General features: G+C 41.9%; 1 protein-coding gene across 1 annotated transcript in view; it reads left to right on the top strand.

Annotated features, from left to right (window-relative positions):
• Window positions 1-20,169, top strand: part of LOC126323215 (SET domain-containing protein SmydA-8-like) — a 111,029-nt gene that overhangs the window by 28,342 nt on the left and 62,518 nt on the right. The window contains exon 3 of the mRNA XM_049994615.1: window positions 16,783-17,198. Coding sequence (XP_049850572.1) covers window positions 16,783-17,198 — 416 coding nt within the window. The remainder of the gene's footprint in view (window positions 1-16,782; window positions 17,199-20,169) is intronic.

Here is a 20,169-nt window from a genome sequence, read left to right as displayed (position 1 = left end):
CTGCTATCTGAGCTTCGTTACTACATTTACAACAACACGAAACAATGCACTTATAAAGAAAATTTCCTATCCATTCTTCAGTTGTTGCCACCATCCAGAAGACCAGCGGTAAGTTAGAAAGGAAAAAAGAATTCTTTATGTTTTCAGGTTTACATCCCATTACAAAATTCATAATTTTCTTAGTAAAATGATTTATAAGTCGCTTAAAAATTGCACGGCAAGTCTTTTATTTGTATTACTATAACCTTTTTTTTTTTTTAAAAAAAAAAAACATCCTTTGCTCCTGTTTAAAGCGTTTGTTGGGTGGTCGTCTAGGGGGAGGCGATCAAACAGCGAGATCATCGGGCCCATCGAATTAGTGAGGGATGGGCAAGGAAGTCGAAAGATCCCTTTCAAAGGAACCATCCCGGCATTTCCTGAAGGAATTTAGGGCCAGACGCGGGTTTGAACCGCCGACCTCCCGAATGCGCTACCTTGATGGGTGTTTAAAATGTTAAAAAGTTTATATGCATTATATCAAGATCAAATATAGCTGGTAACTTAATGTATAGAGGACTGTGGGTTACAGTATTGCATAGGCGAAATTTTGTTGGTATCACGTCCAATAATGGATGGACCCCGGGTTCAGAGAGTTGAAACAAAGTTCGAAAAAAAAAGAAACCTTCAGATGACAAAAACATAAAGGCAGGCTGCCAGTCATAATTATTGATAGAAATAACAGCGATGATTGATTCAGAATGAAGCAGGTAGAATGGGCCGCCTTCTTCCAGAAACTTTGAGCAAATGTTAAATGGAATACTTCAACTATGCCGCCCCAGACCAAATTCGTGCTACAAGTATCGGAATGCAAAGTACTCATGTACTTCATTCAGTCATAAATAGTCAGCATCTGTCACGGGAGCCATAAAACGCATTTAAGGAGACCTTGCACATCCTGATTTGTTGAAGACTCATAATCCATATGATTCTTTCAACAGTCTCATATGGACACGCATAGCAACAGATGTTTCTTGATGGGAGGAAAACACTAAAATTCTGGGACTCTGTGGTGCAGATATTGCTTTTGATGACGGCAACACTGGTAGGATGAAAGCGATGGGAATTTATCCTAATGTAAACTGCATCAGAGAACTACGTCGGTTAGAGACGTTTTGCATCGATAAAACACAGTATGCAGTAAAAATGGCCACTAAGGAATCGAGAACAGCGAAAAAGAATGAGATTCATGGAAAACTATCAAGATAATGATATTCTGTATGTTGCAGGATACTTCTGAGGGAGTAAAGAAAATATAAAATATTAAGTTTTAGTTATTTTACATTTTAGTAGCTGTTTCTGAAAAGTTATACCTTCAGTTTGCACCATCGTCAGTTCTTTGATATATTTGCAGGCCTTGGCGTCTCTATTTCGTGCGATCCATTCCTTACCTCTTAATGTTTCTGTATGTCCTGCGGAGCACAGAGCACAACTTAATCATAGCTAACACTTGGTTCAAGAATCATGAAAGAAGGTTGTATACATGGAAGAAGCCTGGAGACACTGACAGGTTTCAGATAGATTATATAATGGTAAGACAGAGATTTAGGAACCAGGTTTTAAATTGTAAGACATTTCCAGGGGCAGATGTGGATTTTGACCACAATCTATTGGTTATGACCTGTAGATTAAAACTGAAGAAACTGCAAAAAACGTGGGAATTTAAGGAGATGGGACCTGGATAAACTGACTAAACCAGAGGTTGTACAGAGTTTCAGGGAGAGCATAAGGGTACAATTGACAGGAATGGGGGAAACAAATACAGTAGAAGAAGAATGGGTAGCTTTGAGGGACGAAGTAGTGAAGGCAGCAGAGGATCAAGTAGGTAAAAAGACGAGGGCTAGTAGAAATCCTTGGGTGACAGAAGAAATACTGAATTTAATTGATGAAAGGAGAAAATATAAAAATGCAGTGAATGAAGCAGGCAAAAAGGAATACATACAAACGTCTAAAAAATGAAATCGACAGGAAGGGCAAAATGGCTAAGCAGGCATGGCTAGAGGACAAATATAAGGATGTAGAGGCTTATCTCACTAGGGGTAAGATAGATACTGCCTACAGGAAAAATAAAGAGACCTTCAGAGAAAAGAGAACCACTTGTATGAATATCAAAAGCTCAGATGGAAACCCAGTTCTAAGCAAAGAAGGGAAAGCAGAAAGGTGGAAGGAGTATATAGTGGGTCTATACAAGGGCAATGGAATTGAGGAAAATATTATGGAAATGGAAGAGGATGCAGTTGAAGATGAAATGGGAGATATAATACTGCGTGAAGAGTTTGACAGAGCACTGAAAGACCTGAGTCGAAACATGGCCCCGGGAGTAGACAACATTCCATTAGAACTACTGACAGCCTTGGGAGAGCCAGTCCTGACGAAACTCTGTCATCTGGTGAGCAAGATGTATGAAACAGGCGAAATTCCCTCAGACTTCAAGAAGAATATAATAATTCCAATCCCAAAGAAAGCAGGCATTGATAGATGTGACAATTACCGAACTATCAGTTTAATAAGTAACGGCTACAAAATACTAACGCGGATTCTTTACAGACGAATGGAAAAAATACTAGAGGCCGACCTTGGGGAAGATCAGTTTGGGTTCCGTAGAAATGTTGGAACACGTGAGGCAATAGTGACCCTACGACTTATATTAGAAGCTAGATTAAGGAAAGGCAAACCTACATTTGTAGCATTTGTAGACTTAGAGAAAGCTTTTGACAATGTTGACTGGAATACGCTCTTTCAAATTCTGAAGGTGGCAGGAGTAAAATACAGGGAGCGAAAGGCTATTTACAATTTGTACAGAAACCAGATGGCAGTTATAAGAGTCGAGGGCCATTAAAGGGAAGCAGCAGTTGGGAAGGGAGTGAGACAGGTTGTAGCCTATGCCTGATGTTATTCAATCTGTATATTGAGCAAGCCGTAATGGAAACAAAAGAAAAGTTCGGAGTTGGTATTAAAATCCATGGAGAAGAAATAAAAACTTTGAGGTTCGCCGATGACATTGTAATTCTGTCAGAGACATAAAAGGACTTGGAAGAGCAGTTGAACGGAATGGAAAGTGTCTTGAAAGGAGGGTACAAGATGAACATCAATAAAAGCAAAACGAGGATAATGGAATGTAGTCGAATTAAGTCGGGTGATGCTGAGGGAATTAGATTAGAAAATGAGACATTTAAAGTAGTAAAGGAATTTTTCTACTTGGGGAGCAAAATAACTTATGATGGTCGAAGTAGAGAGGATATAAAATGTAGACTGGCAATAGCAAGGAAAGCGTTTCTGAAGAAGAGAAATTTTTTTAACGTCGAGTATAGATTTAAGTGTCAGGAAGTCATTTCTGAAGTATTTGTATGGAGTTTAGCCATGTATAGAAGTGAAACATGGACGATAAATAGTTTGGAGAGAATAGAGGCTTTTGAAATGTGGTGCTACAGAAGAATGCTGAAGATTAGATGGGTAGATCACATAACTAATGAGGAAGTATTGAATAGGACTGGTGAGAAGAGAAATTTGTGGTACAACTTGACTAGAAGAAGGGATCGGTTGGTAGGACATGTGTTGAGGCATCAAGGGATCACCAATTTAGTATTGGAAGGCAGCGTGGAGGGTAAAAATCGTAGAGGGAGACCAAGAGATGAATACACTAAGCAGATTCAGAAGGATGTAGGTTGCAGTAGGTACTAGGAGATGAAGAAGCTTGCACTGGATAGAGTAGCATGGAGAGCTGCATCAAACCAGTCTCAGGACTGAAGACCACAACAACAACATGTGCTGCAGTCCATCACATCGTCCAGGACCTGTAATCTCTTCCTGTCTTGCATTCTCTTTTCTTCTACATGGCCCCTCTAAGACATCTTTTTGGATCTCTGCTTCATTCTTAATATATATCCAATCCACTTGATTGTTCTCTCTATCTGTCCAACTTATTCTTCCCATCCTCCCCTATGCCTTTAGCCTTGCTTCCTCTTTCTTTGTCAGTGACCACGTTTCAGCACCATACAGGAGGACACGCCATACAAAAAGTATTATCAGTTTTTGCTTTAAATCCCTCCTCATTTTGCTGTAGGGAAATTCTCCTTTTTTTTTTAATAAAATGCCTCTTTCGCCATTACTATGCCTGTTTTGATTTCTATGCTGCTCTTCCCGTCGGTTTTCACCTACTTGCGGGGTATTTAAACCTTTGCACATGTTCTGATAATTCTAAGTTCAGCATTATCTTTACGTATTTATTTGCTGCAAGAGCCATGACTTTTGTTTTCTTTGTGCAGATTTTCATTCCATGAACTTTTAATCAATTATTCAAAATGACAGTCACAATCGCATTAGTTTATTTTCCACGACAACACAAGCTGTAAAAAGATAACGCCCCAGCAGAAGACCACATGCATTGGCAACAACATGGCGGAAGAATGGTTATGGTACGCCGTTACCATAACAACGAACACCACGCAAAGACGGTATTACAGCAGACGACTTATACTAAGCGGCTATCATAAGACAGCGTCCCAACTACACAGGATAGAGGGCGCTTGATTTATACTATCGCCCATGGCAACGGCGTCCCTACCACAAGACATAGAGGGCTCTGCTATATCCACAAATGATAAGAAAAATGAATGGGACAACAGTATCCTCAATTTTAATTAATTGTAAATTTCTAGAGGTTTAATTAGTTATTTATTATGTGTTACATTTTACATTACAACTGGAACAAATTTACGATTTTTTGCTTAAGCATGTAACTACCGTTGGTCACCGTGGATGGCCTCACAATAGGCCCACGTGTTGTTGGCCGTTATTTAAGCTCATGCAGAGAGCCAACCATGCTTAGTTACCAACCGTGCACAGACAGCGTGACGATTCCAGCTAGCGACCAAATCGGTATAAAACTCTTTTTATTTATGTAATTGCTTGTAGATTACGTACATGATTACTTAACAATATCATAACTTTACAGTGTACATTACCCTGAAGATGACCCCACCGCGGGTTGAAACCGGTTGGCGGCAAAATAAACTAATGCGATTGTGACTGTCATTTTGAATAATTGATTATAAGTAAATTAATCGCTGTTTCTCCAGACAACTGTGTTGTCTAAAAATCCATCAACTCTTGCTGTAGCTTCAATGATAACCGTTATAACCTGTAACTCTTTCTGACCTGTTGCCAGGAGGACCATGTCGTCCCCAAACCTCAAACCCTTCTTCCCCCAGTTTTTATCCCCTTTGCGTTTCCCCCCTAAATTTTTGGCTTAGAGCATTCAAATTTTCAGCAAGTTGCAGGATACTGTATACATACTTAGCTTACTGAGTAAAATAAAAAGAATGTTAAGTACATTTAAAATTACTTTGGAGAAAGTACAAAACGTTGTACAATATGTTCACCGCAATTGTATTTCCCAAGCTAGTGCATAAAATGCAATTATTTTAGTTCGGTTGCCTAAGAATAAAGTATCATGACCATTGCAAAAGTATCATGACCATTGCTGTAGTGGTTTTTGAAATATAGGGAACCCGGATAAAAAATTTATCATCGTCGACTTAGGGCATTCTACTGTTCCTGCTTCCGCCTGCTCCAGGCAGTGTTCGAGCCACTGTTTTCTGTGAAACAGGTTGTCGAAGCTGTTCGACTGTACATGCTTTTGTGTGACACCAGTCGCTGTCACTTACAAAAGCTCGTGAACCTGCCATAATTGACTCCTCTGTAAACAGAAGTAGTTACTGAACGGTTTTATCAAAAATCTCAGACGTTAAAGCGGATTCACCGCGAGTTTTTCTCTTGCTCATATAACCGTTTCTACCGTCTGTTTTCTTCCGTTTTGGAGTGTCATATAACATCAGTACGTCCATTTCGTCTGCAAAATCTAATTCTTAAGTAAGACCTATGAGTTCAGTCGCTGCTCCACAAGGATATACTGCGTGATACTGGCTAGGAAGCTGTCTCTCTGTGTGCCCTCTCCTGCCCTATTTCGCCTGTGTTCGAACGTGCACCTGGCCTTGGAATCGCAGCTGTAGTGTTACGCGTTGTGATCACGTAAATTTGCTTAAAGACGACGACGTAACATATCTTATTCCCGATGGTACTTCAACATGAACAGAATTGTTGAGATTAACGGGGTGACAACTTCATTGGTTTTTGTACAAAAGCCGTGATATTAATTTGCAGTGTGTAAATAAAGTCATATTTCTTCAGTGGGCACACTAGTCAGAAATGACATCTTTAGACCACCAGTAGCTGCTTTATCAATACTTTCGTTACGATTATTTTCATGATTATATATCATCATTATACCGACATGGTACGATAAATGTAGCATTATGAATGGTAGCATGGAATGACAATCCATTGATATTAGACATACCAGCAAGACTTACCAGTCCTCTGTATTAGGCATCATGGCTCTGCAGATACCTCAGTTCATTGACAGATGATGAAATTCTAGCGTTTAGACTGTGTGAAGTATTTGTGGAGTCACAATACTCAACACAGTACACTTGTATGTCTAATGTCAGCGAGATGCCCTCCAATGCTATGTTTATAATACTACTCGATCTGATGATGTTTTGTGATCAGAATGAGTCGTAAATTAAAAGAAAATATTGATTTTAGCGATTTGAAGTCGGCATTTTTGAATCCTTTGGGCACAGTGGAACACTGTCTGTAAAAAGGTCAGACTATAGTTGGACAGCCGAGAACTGAAAAGCTGTCAAATCCAAGGCGCCCTCCGGTTTCTAGATAACTCACATCGACTATTCGAACACAATATCCGTGAACAAGATGTTCCGTTCCACGTAAGATTGGCTCGAGAACGAGAACAATTTGTTGGTTGTTTTCGTAGTTCTCTGTTATGCAATGTGTATTCGTGGCCGTGATTGTTTTTCCTTTTTCTTTTTGACCAACTGCCTTTTACAATGGACTTCATTTGTTTATTTGTTATATTGAAAATATGTTGAGTCAAGCACGTAATATACACTGCAAAGAAGAGAAAAGGGAACCGACGCACCACAAAGGAATTACTCGAACGGAACGGTAATCGATAGACACAGTCAAACAGATGATTACAATTTCAGAAAATTTGGGTGATTTGTACAAGACAAAGAGCTTTTCAAATTTTGTTGGTCCATCTGTGGTCCTTCGTAAGTAGTAAATTCGGCTTGGCATTGATTGACAGAGTTGTTGGATGTGCCCCTGAGGGATGTCGGGCCAAATTAAGTCCAAATGGCGCATTAGATTCCGTGATCGTTGGAGGGCCCTGTCCACAACGCTCCAAAAGTTTTCATTTTGGAAGATATCTGGCGCCCTTGTTGACCAAGCTAGGGTTTGGCAAGCACGAACACAAGCAGTGCAACTCTCATCGTGTGGGGTCGGGCATTGTCTTGCTGAAATATGAGCCCAGGACGGCTTGCCATGAAGGGCAACAAAACGGGGTGCGGAATATCGTCGAAATACAGCAGTACTGTAGGGGTGCCGCGGATGAGAGCCACAAGGATCCTGGTGTGTACTGAAATGCAACCCAGACCGTCACTCCTAGTTGTCGGGGCGTATGACGGTCGACAGACAGGTTGGTACCCCCACCGCTGTCCCGGGCGTCTGCAGACACATCTTCGGCCTGAAATCTCACTTACTGGAGAAAAATTATTTTTCAGTGACGAACTCCCTTTTGAAGTGAGACCCGATGACTAGCGAAGGTCTGCCATAGAGGTTCCAGACACCGGTCAGATACCAACTTGACAGTCACCCGCAAGCTGCTTCTCTTAAATAAAACACCCAATTTTACTGAAATTGTAATCTCTACTGTTCCTTCACATCTACAGATTTCGATTTCCGTCCCATTCGAATAATTCCTTCTTAATGACCCCCCAGCCCACCCCCTCCCCCGCGCCACGCCTTTTTCAGTGTATTTGCCTTAACTTAACCCCAGAGAATTTCGCTATGGATTGCTTCAGTAATTTACAAGACTTATCATGAAAAGAGAAGGAGATGAAATGTTTTTAAATTTTTTAAAAACGTTTTGAAAATGTTATTGTTTTGCTCGTGAGTTGTTATGATGATAGGTGGCCACTGCTAATTAGAATCATATATTGCAGGTTTGACAGTGAAGTCGGTAAGGAGCTGGCTGCATAGTCTGTATCTGCAACGACTGAAATAATTAGTAGTCGTTGGTAAATAGGAATATATATTGTACTTAACTTGTGTTACAAGCTTCTTCAAATGCTGCATACATATAATTACAAACAGATATCAAGAGAGGCATTACTTATGCCACACTTGACTAAGCGCCTTGTTAGAGGTTGCTTCCTGTCAGATGAAGCCTACGCTACGTTCCTAGTTGACATCCCGAGCAAGAGTGGACGAGAGGCACTTGTCACAAGCCGCGGAGCGGCGCTAGCGGCGCTAGTCGCGACTCGCGGGCCCAGCGATATCTAATACGGACCGCGGCCGATATCTGCAACCCCTAACAAGTGTGGTATCGAACGTTGATACCACAGAAAGAAATTCTGAAGTTGTTAAATTTTTAATTTTATCCTAGAATTAAATGCTGTTAAATTCCTTATCTCCTGCTACAAAAAGAATCATAGGCTATTTACATCAAAATTAAATGTACATAAAATTGTAAATTTAAAATTATTGTTAATTTTAAATCAGAATTACCTCTAATACACCCTTTTTAAATTACGTCGCAGTTTGGTAGACATCTTAGTTATATCTCCTATATAGCAAAGTAACCAGGCTCCTTTTTTTTGGTGTAGATCCTTCGAATTACGTGATATTCGTTAATTAATTTCTTACCAATAACGTAAAGATAGCCAGTTCGTCATTATATAGTGAGTTACGTATACAAGGGAGAAATAAATTTTTTTAACGAACGGTTTTACTGAAATTTCTTGAGGAAGACTGAACGGAAAATAAACTTACGAATAAAAAAACAGTAGTTTATTATTTTTTTCCGAAAAGTAAACTTTTTTTGGAAGTCAAACTTCAGCAACAAAGGTAGCTGTGGCTAAAGGGTATGATGAGCCTAGGATGTAGGCTATATTCGCAAAAGACGGTGGTCGTCAGAAGTCCATTCGGTTTATTTTAGTAATCAAGAAGAGAGTTCTCAATCCCTTTAAGTTCTCAGTTTCGTCCATCACTTTCTTTGGCACATCTTTCGGTTGGCACGAGACTATTTGCTTTCCTATGCCAATCTCGGCACATCAACGTACTCAGTTATTTGTGAAATATGTAACAGTCACCTACAACTTTTACTATCTGCGGGTCCCTAAAGTGCTGTCGAAGTTTTTTCCTGATGCACCTCTATTTAATGTTTTCGACATGTGTACTTCCTTGCCGGTTCTTTGGAGGTCATTCTGTTTCATTATTGGTCTACTTGATTTTTAGCATTCTTCTGCCGCACTACATCTCGTATGTTTTTATTCGTTTCTTTTCTGGTTTTAGTGTAGCATTCGTGATTTTCCGACGTGTGTGCGGTAAATGCGGAAACGTGAACTATTACCAAATATATCAAAACAGGAAGATTACAATATATTACGTTGGTGTATACGTTCGTAGCGAAGTAGAAACACAGGTAGACATCCATCAGAGAATGAAGGATGTGTATGGGCGACATGTCTGTCGGAGATCACTGTTGTGCAATGGTGCGCAATTGGGTGCTGCTGTTTTGTGATAATGCAAGCCTCCAACATCGCAAGTGTCGTAACGCAGTAATTACGTCAATTCAAGTGACAGGCTCTCGAGTACTCGCCCAACAGTCCTGATATATCGCCAATTCGAGTATCACTCCTTCGGTCACTTAAAGGAGGTCGACAATTTCTGTCGGACGAGGATGTGCAGCAGACAGTTACGAACCTACACGCAGCGGGATCTGGTGATTTACTAAACGGGTGTCTTCAGTGTGGTGCGTCGGTGAGGTGATTGCCTCAGTGCTCACGGCGATATTGCCTGGTTGGCGTACCTGTTCCAGACTGTACGCCCTTCGAACGGAATTTTTTTAGTATCTCTTTATATTAATTAAAAATGCTACACTCACGTGCAATTATTTCAGAATTAATAAATCAATGTAAAAGATGAATGGTTTGTTTGATTATAGTTTGTGGGTGGAAATGTCTGGAGTCTTTAGTGATATTGTAACTCTTGCTCTAGAGTTATTCTAACTTGAGACTGGTGTAGATGAATAAGCTGCTGGAAGGTGCGAAGAAGAAGACGCTGACGAATTTGCTGTGAGTGTGTTTATGATGGAAAAATGTGTGTTGGAAGTTTGAGTGCACATGCCTCATGCAATATGTGAGGTGGGAATCAGGGATAAAAGAGGAGAAAATTGTCATTACAGCGTCGCAGTTGTGAGCATTATTATATTGCAGGATGATCGACTCAGGATGCCGTGCAGGACACAGGGCGTGAAATCGTAAACACTGCTTCAGCAATTATATTTATTTATTGAGACTCTCATTCAGTGACTGCTGGCGGCGAATCAAGGCTTGCGTTGACCCCAAAGTAGCATGGCTACTTCAGCAAAGCACGAGGTAACGCACTCGGTTCGCAGCAAGCGAGGATGCTCTCAACCATGAACAGCGGCTAGAAGCCTTACTGGGGACGAGAATACGGCAAGTGCCATTAGCCAATATGCGAGGAACTTTACCCAGTGCAAAAGGAGCCAAAATAAGCGAACACGTCTCGGCTTATCCGATTCTGAGAAACGATGCTCAAAGTTTGTTGAGGTCTGAGACCTGGTGGCAAGGAAGGCAGAATTCAGTTACGATTGTGGATTTGGTCGTAATCAGTTACTATTTGTTCACTTCTGCAATTATACACATTTATTTGTTTAAAACGGTAATTCCACACTCAGCAGTAAATAAAGATATCACACGTTATTAATGAAGGAATAAACAACTATGTAATTAATAGTGCTTTCAGTGCGTTACAATTTACCAAATGAACATAATACACAGACACAGCGCCGGCCGCGGTGGTCTCGCGGTTCTAGGCGCGCAGTCCGGAACCGTGCGACTGCTACGGTCGCAGGTTCGAATCCTGCCTCGGGCATGGATGTGTGTGATGCCCTTAGGTTAGTTAGGTTTAAGTAGTTCTAAGTTCTAGGGGACTTATGACCACAGCAGTTGAGTCCCATAGTGCTCAGAGCCATTTGAACCATTTGAACAGACACAGCAAATACTGTTTTAAAAACAAGGCAGTGTGATTCCAGTTAGAATTTTCAGGCACAGTCATGGCTGAAGGCCTTTAATTCCAAGAACGGCAATTATAAAAAAATTAACAAACATACTGCAAAACAGAAATGCAATAGCGAAGGTTAATTTAAAAGGACAGGCAACTGATCACCAAACGGGTGAAACAAAATTATGGTAAACTTCGTAGCACAACCATTTAAACCTGCTGTAACGCCAAGAATGGCAATTATATAAAAAATTTAGAACATACAATAAAACAGAAAATACAACAATAAAACACAAGGGCCAGTCACAGACGGTGCACCAGGAATCGACCTCTGAGTAGGTCCGGCAAAAAACACTTTCGCGGGTGATAGATAGGCAGCCAAGAGTTGCATTCACTTCACAAGATGGTAACTCAGACTAGTGTAGTCTAACGAATGACTAATGACAATCTTGCTGAGGTTACCTGTCGTCCAATAAACCAAATACAAAGATGTAAAATACGCCAAAGCAGGAACCGGCGGTCTGGACTCCGCCCGCAGAATACTGTGCTTAGAGCGCACGGAATGGCAAAGGAATCACTACCACCAGAGTAGAAGAATCGCCAACCAACCTACAGTCAACAAAGCTGTCAAAACTACATGCCTCTCCGTACAGTAGCGGCAAGGCGAGGAAACGTACACTGCCGTTACATACACTAACCCCCAGGGCAGATAACTGGGGCGTTAGCAGCCATGGTTTAAGGTCCTTTGTATTTCTTTTAGTGAGTAAACCGTTCAACCACAGGTGTAGTACAGTGACTTGCGTGGCGGCCTCTCACATTTGCGCCCCTCGTTCTAAACCTGATTATTATTTTTATTTTTGCTTTTCTTACATCTACCCATGTACGTAGAAGATAGCTGCGGGAATGTTTTCCAATATATTAGGTTGGTTCAAGCGTTCGCAGCGTTTTCCATAAGTTTAGTAAACACAACAGGTACACGTAACAGAGATTTTAGTAATCGATAATATAGTCTCCTTTACTATTTATAACAGTCTGCCACCGCTGTGATAACTTTCCGATTTTGTGACTGTAAAAATCACGTCCATTTGAGGTGGAAAACTCATCGAGCCACGTTCGGATCGCATTTTCAATCAGAAAGGAAGTTCCTTGAAGAATGTGCTTTGACAGCTGAAAAAGTGCAAGCCTGGGGGCGCAAGATCAGGTGAATAAGGTGGGTGTGGAATGGCTACCCAACCAAACTCTTGTGCAGGATGTTTTGACAGTCTAGCAGAATGTCGGCAGGCGTTATCGTGGAGTTAGACTAGCATCACATTACGCAGTCTTCCGTTGTTCTGGATTGCGTCTGCAAGACTTCGCAGTTGTTGACAATAAATGTCAGCAGTGATGGTTAAACCTCGGGGAAGCTATCCGTAGTACACAACATCGTCGCTGTTCCGTCAGATACAAAACATTACCTGTCGTGGATGCGCACAGTTCTTTGTACGCTTAGTTTTGGCATCAGTCATTCCTTTCTTTTCCTTACGTTAGCATAAATACACCATTTATCGTCACCAATAACAATGCAGGATAGAAATGGTCGATGTTGGTCGCGAACCAACTGATGACGAGTGAGCAGGGCTGATTTTTGTGATTTTGACTTAGAGGATTCAGTATCCATACGCCTGATTTCTGAACCTTACCCATTAAATGAAAACGTCGGACGATGGTTGACTGTCACGGTTCACCGAATTTGCCAGTTCTCAAGTACAATGACGCGAATCATTGTTGTGTAATGCGTTTAAACCATCTTCATCGAACCCCGAAGGTATTCATGAACGTTGAGGGTCACTAATATCAAAACAGTCGTCGTTGAAAGGAGAAAATCATTTTCATATCGTGCTCAGTCCCATGGCATTACCCCATACACGGCGCAAATGTTCGTGGCTGTCCACGCTGCTGTCACCCCTCTATTGAACTGAAACGGAAGAATGTGTCTGATGTTCCGATTTCTCCGCTTGGTGCCCACAGCTCCACTCACTATCTCCAAATGACACAATGAAAATATGTAATCTCAAATAGCAAAAGTGAACTACAAACAAAAAATGACAATCGATGAATAAACCCATAGCAACCGGGATACCACCATGCACAGCAAAAATGCTACAATCTTATGAACCACCCTGATATATAACGTTGTCCTTATTAGTCTAATACTTGTGTGTCTAGTGAACGAATTAAAAAAATGACCGAGAAAATTATTTGAAATTGTTCCGGTGAAATTCCTGTACTGCATATTGATTCATAATCAACTGCAAACGCCAATTTTCGGAGAAGTGATCTGTTATGCTTGGTTCGCCGCGGAATTACTGCCGAGATGTAAAATCTCCAGCAACGTTAACGTTTCATTCCCAACTGAGATTCATGTGAAGAAATGTCATTGTGGCAGACCTGCTTTCGCACGATGGTCGTGGCGTTCAAGATTTCTATGTTTCTTACGGACGTGGGGAAATAAATGCGAAAAATAAACAAATAAATAAAATAAGTAACAACAATAATCAGGTTTCGAGCATGTGGCGCAAAAATGGGAGGCGTCTTAGATTGTCGAGCGCTAAAATTCATCTACATTATTCGGAAACTTCGACCATCGTTTTCTCAAAAACGATCGAGTATCTATGCTCGCTTATTTTGACTCTTCTTCCACTGAGAAATTTTCTGGGAAGTTGGAGTATGGCACTTGCCGTTTTCTCCTTGTAAGTCGTTGGTAAACCACAGGCCCGGATGTAGAACAACTTTCTGCTTCCGCAGACGGTAAGCGTGTGGCATGCTGGCGCGCTGGTCCCAAACCCGAGATCGCCAGAGGTCCGTTGGAGTCACCTTGGAGCCGATCCCAGCTGTATGGCGCTAGTTCAGTTTCCGGCAGCATCAGGTTAGCAGCAGTGGAGGTACTGGTTAGGTGTAAAAGAGGCTGGGTGACCAATATCGGGTCGCCGGCTGGCGCATAATATATCAGGTGTCGGTAGCAGTTGTCGACAGCAATAGACTGCTAGGTGTTGGCGGCGACAGTTTATGGTAGTTCTGCCCCCGCCCCCCCCCCCCCCCAAACACCTCTCACATTCGTTATGACTGGACTCCGCCCCCAGCCATGTAGGGACCGCGGAGAACTGAGGTCTTGCACCATGCCGACTCAGAAGTATTCTAACTTTGGCAGCAAAATTCCACAGACAGCTATCCTGGCCACGGGTTGTAAAGTCTGTTCGGAGGGGTATTGGCTCAACAGCACATAACGTTGAATGTCTGAGGTTCGAGAATGGCTATATTTCGAAATTTGGGAAAAGCAGGGTATCGAAATTAACTCAGTCAAAATGTTTTGCGAAGATGAAGGGAAGTTTGACTTTAGTAGGCTAGTTCTAAACTGAAGAAACTGTGAAACGCTGGGAGTTTAAGGAGATGGGACCTGGATAAACTGAAAGAACCAGAGTTTGTAGAGAGTTTCAGAGAGAGCATTAGGGAATGATTGACAAGAACATGGAAAATAAATACAGTAGAAGAAGAACGGGTAGATTTGAAAGATGAAATAGCGAAGGCAGCAGAGGATCAAGTAGGTAAAAAGACGAGAGCTACTAGAAATCCTTGGGTAACAGAAGAGATATAAAAAATAATTGATCAAAGGTGGAAATATAAAAATGCTCTCAATAAAGCAGACGAAAAGGAATACAAAAGTCTGTAAAATGAGGTAGACAGGAACTGCAAAATGGCTAAGCAGGGATGGCTAGAGGACAAATGTAAGGATGTAGAGGCGCATATCACTAGGGGTAAGATAGATACTGCCTACAGGAAAATTAAAGATACCTTTTGAGAAAAGAGAACCACTTGCATGAATATCAAGAGCTCAGATGGAAACCCAGTTCTAAGCAAAGAAGGGAAAGCAGAAAGGTGGAAGGAATATACAGAGGGTCTATACAAGGGCGCTGTACTTAAGGGCAATATTATGGAAATGGGAGAGGACATAGGTGAGGATGAAATGGGAGATACGATACAGCGTGAAAAATTTGACAGAGCACTGAAAGATTTAAGTCGAAAAAAAGGCCCCGGCAGTAGACAAGGTTCCATTATAACTATTGATAGCATTGGGAGAGCCAGTCCTGACAAAACTCTACCGTCTGGTGAGCAGATGTATGAGACAGGCGAAATAACCTCATCCTTCAAGAAGAATATAATAATTCCAATCCCAAAGAAAAAAAGTGTTGACAGATGCTAAAATTACCGAACTATCAGTTTAATAAGTGACGGCTGCAAAATACTGACATGAATTCCTTACAGACGAATGGAAAAACTGGTAGAAACCATTTACGTAGAAACAATGGAAGAAGTGAGGCAATACTGACCCTACGAGTTACTTTAGAAGGTAGACTAAGAAAACGCAAACCTACGTTTCTAGCATTTGTAGACTTAGAGAAAGCTATTGACAATGTTGACTGGAATACTCTCTTTCAAATTCTGAAGGTGGCAGGCGTAAAATACAGGAAGCTAAAGGCTATTTACAATTTGTACAGAAACCAGATGGTAGTTATAAGAGTCGAGGGGCATGAAAGCGAGGCTGTGATTGGGGAGGGAGCGAGAAAGCGCTGTAGCCTATCCCCAATGTTATTCAATCTGTGTATTGAGCAAGCAGTAACAGAAAAAAAAGAAAAATTTGGTGTAGAAATTAAAATCGATGGAGAAGAAATTAAAACTTTGAGGTTCGCCGATGTCATTGCAATTCTGTCCGAGACAGCAAAGGACATGGAAGAGTAGTTGAACGGAATGGACGGTGTCTTGAAAGGGGGACATAGGAAGAACATCAAGAGAAGCAAAACGAGGATAGTGGATTGTAGTCTAACTAAATCAGGTGTTCTGAGGAATTGCATTAGGAAATGAGATACTTAAAGTAGTAGATGAGTTTTGATGTTTTGGGAGCGAAATAACTGATGCTGGTCGAAGTAGAGAGGATATAAAATGTAGACTGGCTGTGGCAAGGAAAGCGTTTCTGAAAAAGAGAAATTTGTTAACATCGAGTATAGATTTAACTGCGAGGAAGTCTTTTCTCAAAGTATTTGTATGGAGTGCAGCGACGTATGGATGTGAAACGTGAACGATAACTAGTTTAGACAAGAAGAGAATATAAGCTTTCGAAATGTGGTGCTACAGAAGAATGTTGAAGATTAGATGCGTAGATCGTGAAACTAATGAAGGAGTACTGAATATAATTGGGGCGAAGAGGAATTTGTGGCTCAACTTGACTAGAAGAAGGGATCGGTTGGCAGGACATGTTCTGAGGCATGAAGGGATCACCAATTTAGTATTGGAGGGCAGCATGGAGGGTAAAACTCATAGATGGAGACCAATAGATGAATAGACCAAACAGATTGAGAAGGATGTAGAGTGCAGTAGTTACTCGGAAATGATAGAGTAGCATGGAGAGCTGCATCAAACAACAACAACAGGCTAGTTCTGGCAAACCTGTGCGAGCCTACCTCCAGGCTTTGTGGATTATAACGGACAAACGAGCGTCGGATTACAGTCGTCTGTTGCGGTGACGTAGTGTGTTTGTGGCGGCAGGTGTGCACGAGCGCGGAGCTGGGCCGTCACCTGGTGGCGACGCGCGACGTGGAGGCGGGCGCGGCGGTGCTGGGCGACGCGCCGCTGGTGGTGGGCCCGCGCGTGCACCGCGCCGCCGACGAGCCGGCGCCCTGCCTGGGCTGCCTGCTGCCGCTGCCCCCGGAGGCGGCTGCGCTCGCGCGCTGCCCGCGCTGCCTGTGGCCGCTGTGCGCGCCGTGCGCCGCCGCGGGCGCGCCCGGCCACGCGGCCGAGTGCCGGCTGCTGCGGCTGTCCGCGGGCCGCGCCGGCTGGCTCATCGCCGCCGTCACGCCGCTGCGCTGCCTGCTGCTGCAGAAGAGCCACCCGCGCCGCTGGCAGCTGCTCGCGCAGATGCAGGCTCACGAGGACCAGCGCGGACCCGGCACCGACGCCTACACGTGAGTAGCCCTCCAGGCGCAAAGGAAAGGTTTCGCGTTCGCGTTAAGGCCGGTTCCCACTAGGGCTGCCACGCGTCAAAACCGCGCGGCAGCGGCGTGGTTGCCATGGAAACGCCGTCAACGGCGCGGCGCGGCGGGCCCTGCGTCGCGTTTTGACTATGTCGAACCGCTTCCGCTGCCGCGTGCCGCGCTCCAGGTACGCGCCGCCAATCACAGAACGCTCTGAGCGTCACGTCAGCTACGGAACCCCGGGCCACACGAACTTCCGCCGAACCGCTGGCGCGGACGCGGCGGCAGCTATGAAATGCTTATCATTCGTTTCCAAGGAAACTAAACTGTAGAAAAATATTATTCTTGTGCATGATACAGCCTGATATCTTCTCTCGACAAAGGACAGAATTTCATTTCATTATTCGTCGTGGTTACTTGCTGTATCGTATTTACGTAAACCTTTACACGAAATTTTAACGAGTGTGCAGAGGTAAAAACGCACTGCGTGAACTTTGCGTACAGTACATTTTAGGTAATACATTATTGCGTATGAAATTTAGTCAACATATCGAAATTGTTTTTAAAGCTGAGAGCAGAACGTTAGCTATCACCGTTCTCGAGATATTGAATGACATGTCGGCGGACGGGCTGTGTGGTGACCGCGCGCGGATCGTTCGGGATGCGACCGATACTTTGTCCTGCTCGTCGTAAACCATGTGGTTGTATCAACCGCAAATTTCGTAAGCGGTTCAAGAAATCGAAACATGTTTTTTTGAAAACGATAACTTGTAAAAAGTCATCTATTTCGTCTCATGATAAATATATATAATCCATTTGCCTACCGAGATGTGAAAGTAACTACAGCTTTTCAGAAGGGATAGATGAATTTTTTTAAACAGCTTTTAATAGCATGTGGAATGAGAATTAAACCGAAATTAATCTGCTGGTATGTCAAAAGATGAAATTTGCTAAGTATTGGAGGACATCTGCGTTTCCCCTCACTTGGTCACATGCTGGAGATTGAACTAAAACTTAGATTATAGAACATAAGGACATTTGCATGTTCGCTCTTTTTTCTTCTGCCACTAGCTGTAGACATTTTACCGAAAACTCTGACTTGAAGTCGTAACTACAGTTTGTTCACCTCATGTCCCTTCCTATTTGGTTTGTTTATGTACATGTTGCCAACCTAAAGAATTATATACTGAAAACTTATGTTTATTTCTGTTCTCCTTACATCTGTATGTGTGTGTGGCTAGCAAGTGATAGTTATAGAAAGTTGAAAGTAAATGCAGTAGTTGTCAGACAGTGGTTGAAAGATTTAGTGTTCAGCTGATTTCGGTTTTGGTTTAAATCTTTTGTGGAGGAGTGCATGGAAGAGTAAATTCACTGCTTACATTAATAGATAAAATAGTAGAATAGCATTTCAGCAGGTGATTATTATCAGAATACTATCACCTAACCCCTTTGACCTCACTTTTTGACGCCTCATTATATGTCCTGTCAACTAACCCCTCTTGTAATCAAAGTTGTGCCGTAATTTCCTCTTCCTCCTCTATTTAATTCCGTACCTCTTCTTTAGTTACACGATCCTCGTATCTATCTTCACTATTCTTATTACACCACGTTTTGAAAGCGTCCATTGTCTTCTTGCAGAACTGTTCATCGTCCACGTTTCACTTACATACCAGGCTGCACTCCACACAAATACCTTTGTAAAACAGTACCCAACCATTAGAATTTATAATCGATGTGAACAAATTTTCTTTTTCAGACGCTTTTCTTGCTATTGACAGTCAATTTTATATCCTCTCTACTTCTGCCTTCTCAATTAGTGCTTCCCTTTCAAGTCATTGAAGTCTTAGAAATGCAGTTTGGTTTCTGTACAAGTTGTACATAATCTTGTGTCCCTGTGTTTTATCGATCACATCTCCAGAGCTTCAAAGAATGTTTTAATTAAGATTGTCAAAACCTTTCTCTAAACATGCAAATGCTATAAACACAGTTTCATAGTTCTTCAGTCTGTCTACTTAGGTAAGTGGTAGGTTCAGTATTCCCTTGCGTGTTCAGACATTTCACAGGAATCTAACGTTGTGCTTATGTTAGTTTGTACAACCCCTCCCCCTCTTCTCTCTACATATTCCTTCCACTTTCTAGCCTTCTCTTATTTGCTTAGTTCTGGCTTCTTGACAGTTTTCTTCTCTTTTGAGCAAAGTTTCCTTTCTTATTTCTCATTTTCATTCTCCTATGTTTTCCAAGTGTAAAAACGCGTTGAGATTTTGTACTTTCCATCAGCGCCATGTTTAGACATTTTTATTCCCCACGACCTACTTTATTTGCTGCATTTTTGTATTTTTCCCTCTTGTCAAATTTAATATATTACTTTTCATCTAACGATTTCTACTGTACCCTTTTCCCGATCACATACTGTGCTGCATTCACCACTTCTCTCAAAGATATCCATTCGTATTCTAGCGGATTCTTTCCTCTGTTTCAGTCAGTCGTTGATTTACGGTAACTTTTAGATTATCGAAAAACTGTGGGTCTTGACTTATTCAAGTTCAATCTCCTTAATTTGCTACAGTTTATTATCAGTTTAGTTTTAAACTGCAGCTCGTAACCAATAAATTATTGTAGGTTTGCGTCTGCACCGGGAAATGTCTTATAATTTAAAATCTGGTTTCGAAAACTCTGTTCCAAGTATATATTATTCTTTCGTGATTCTTTAGCAAGGTGCTGACGACGATTACATTATGCTCTGAGGGAAATTCTATCAGGTGGCTTCCACTTTCATCCCTTCCCCCTAGCCTTTGTGTTCTTATTGTTTTCGTGTACCTGCTACAGTATCACATTTTAAATTTTTGTCTCGCTTAACTATCTAAATAATCTCTTTTTATCGTTCATTGTTTCAATGTGTTGGGAGATAGTGAACAATCATGAACGGTAGTCATGAAATCTGTTTATGGTGAAATGAGAAAAC

The sequence above is a fragment of the Schistocerca gregaria genome, chromosome 2, assembly GCF_023897955.1.
Source record: "Schistocerca gregaria isolate iqSchGreg1 chromosome 2, iqSchGreg1.2, whole genome shotgun sequence".
NCBI lineage: Eukaryota > Metazoa > Arthropoda > Insecta > Orthoptera > Acrididae > Schistocerca > Schistocerca gregaria.
This window is presented reverse-complemented; position numbering and strand designations above follow the sequence as displayed.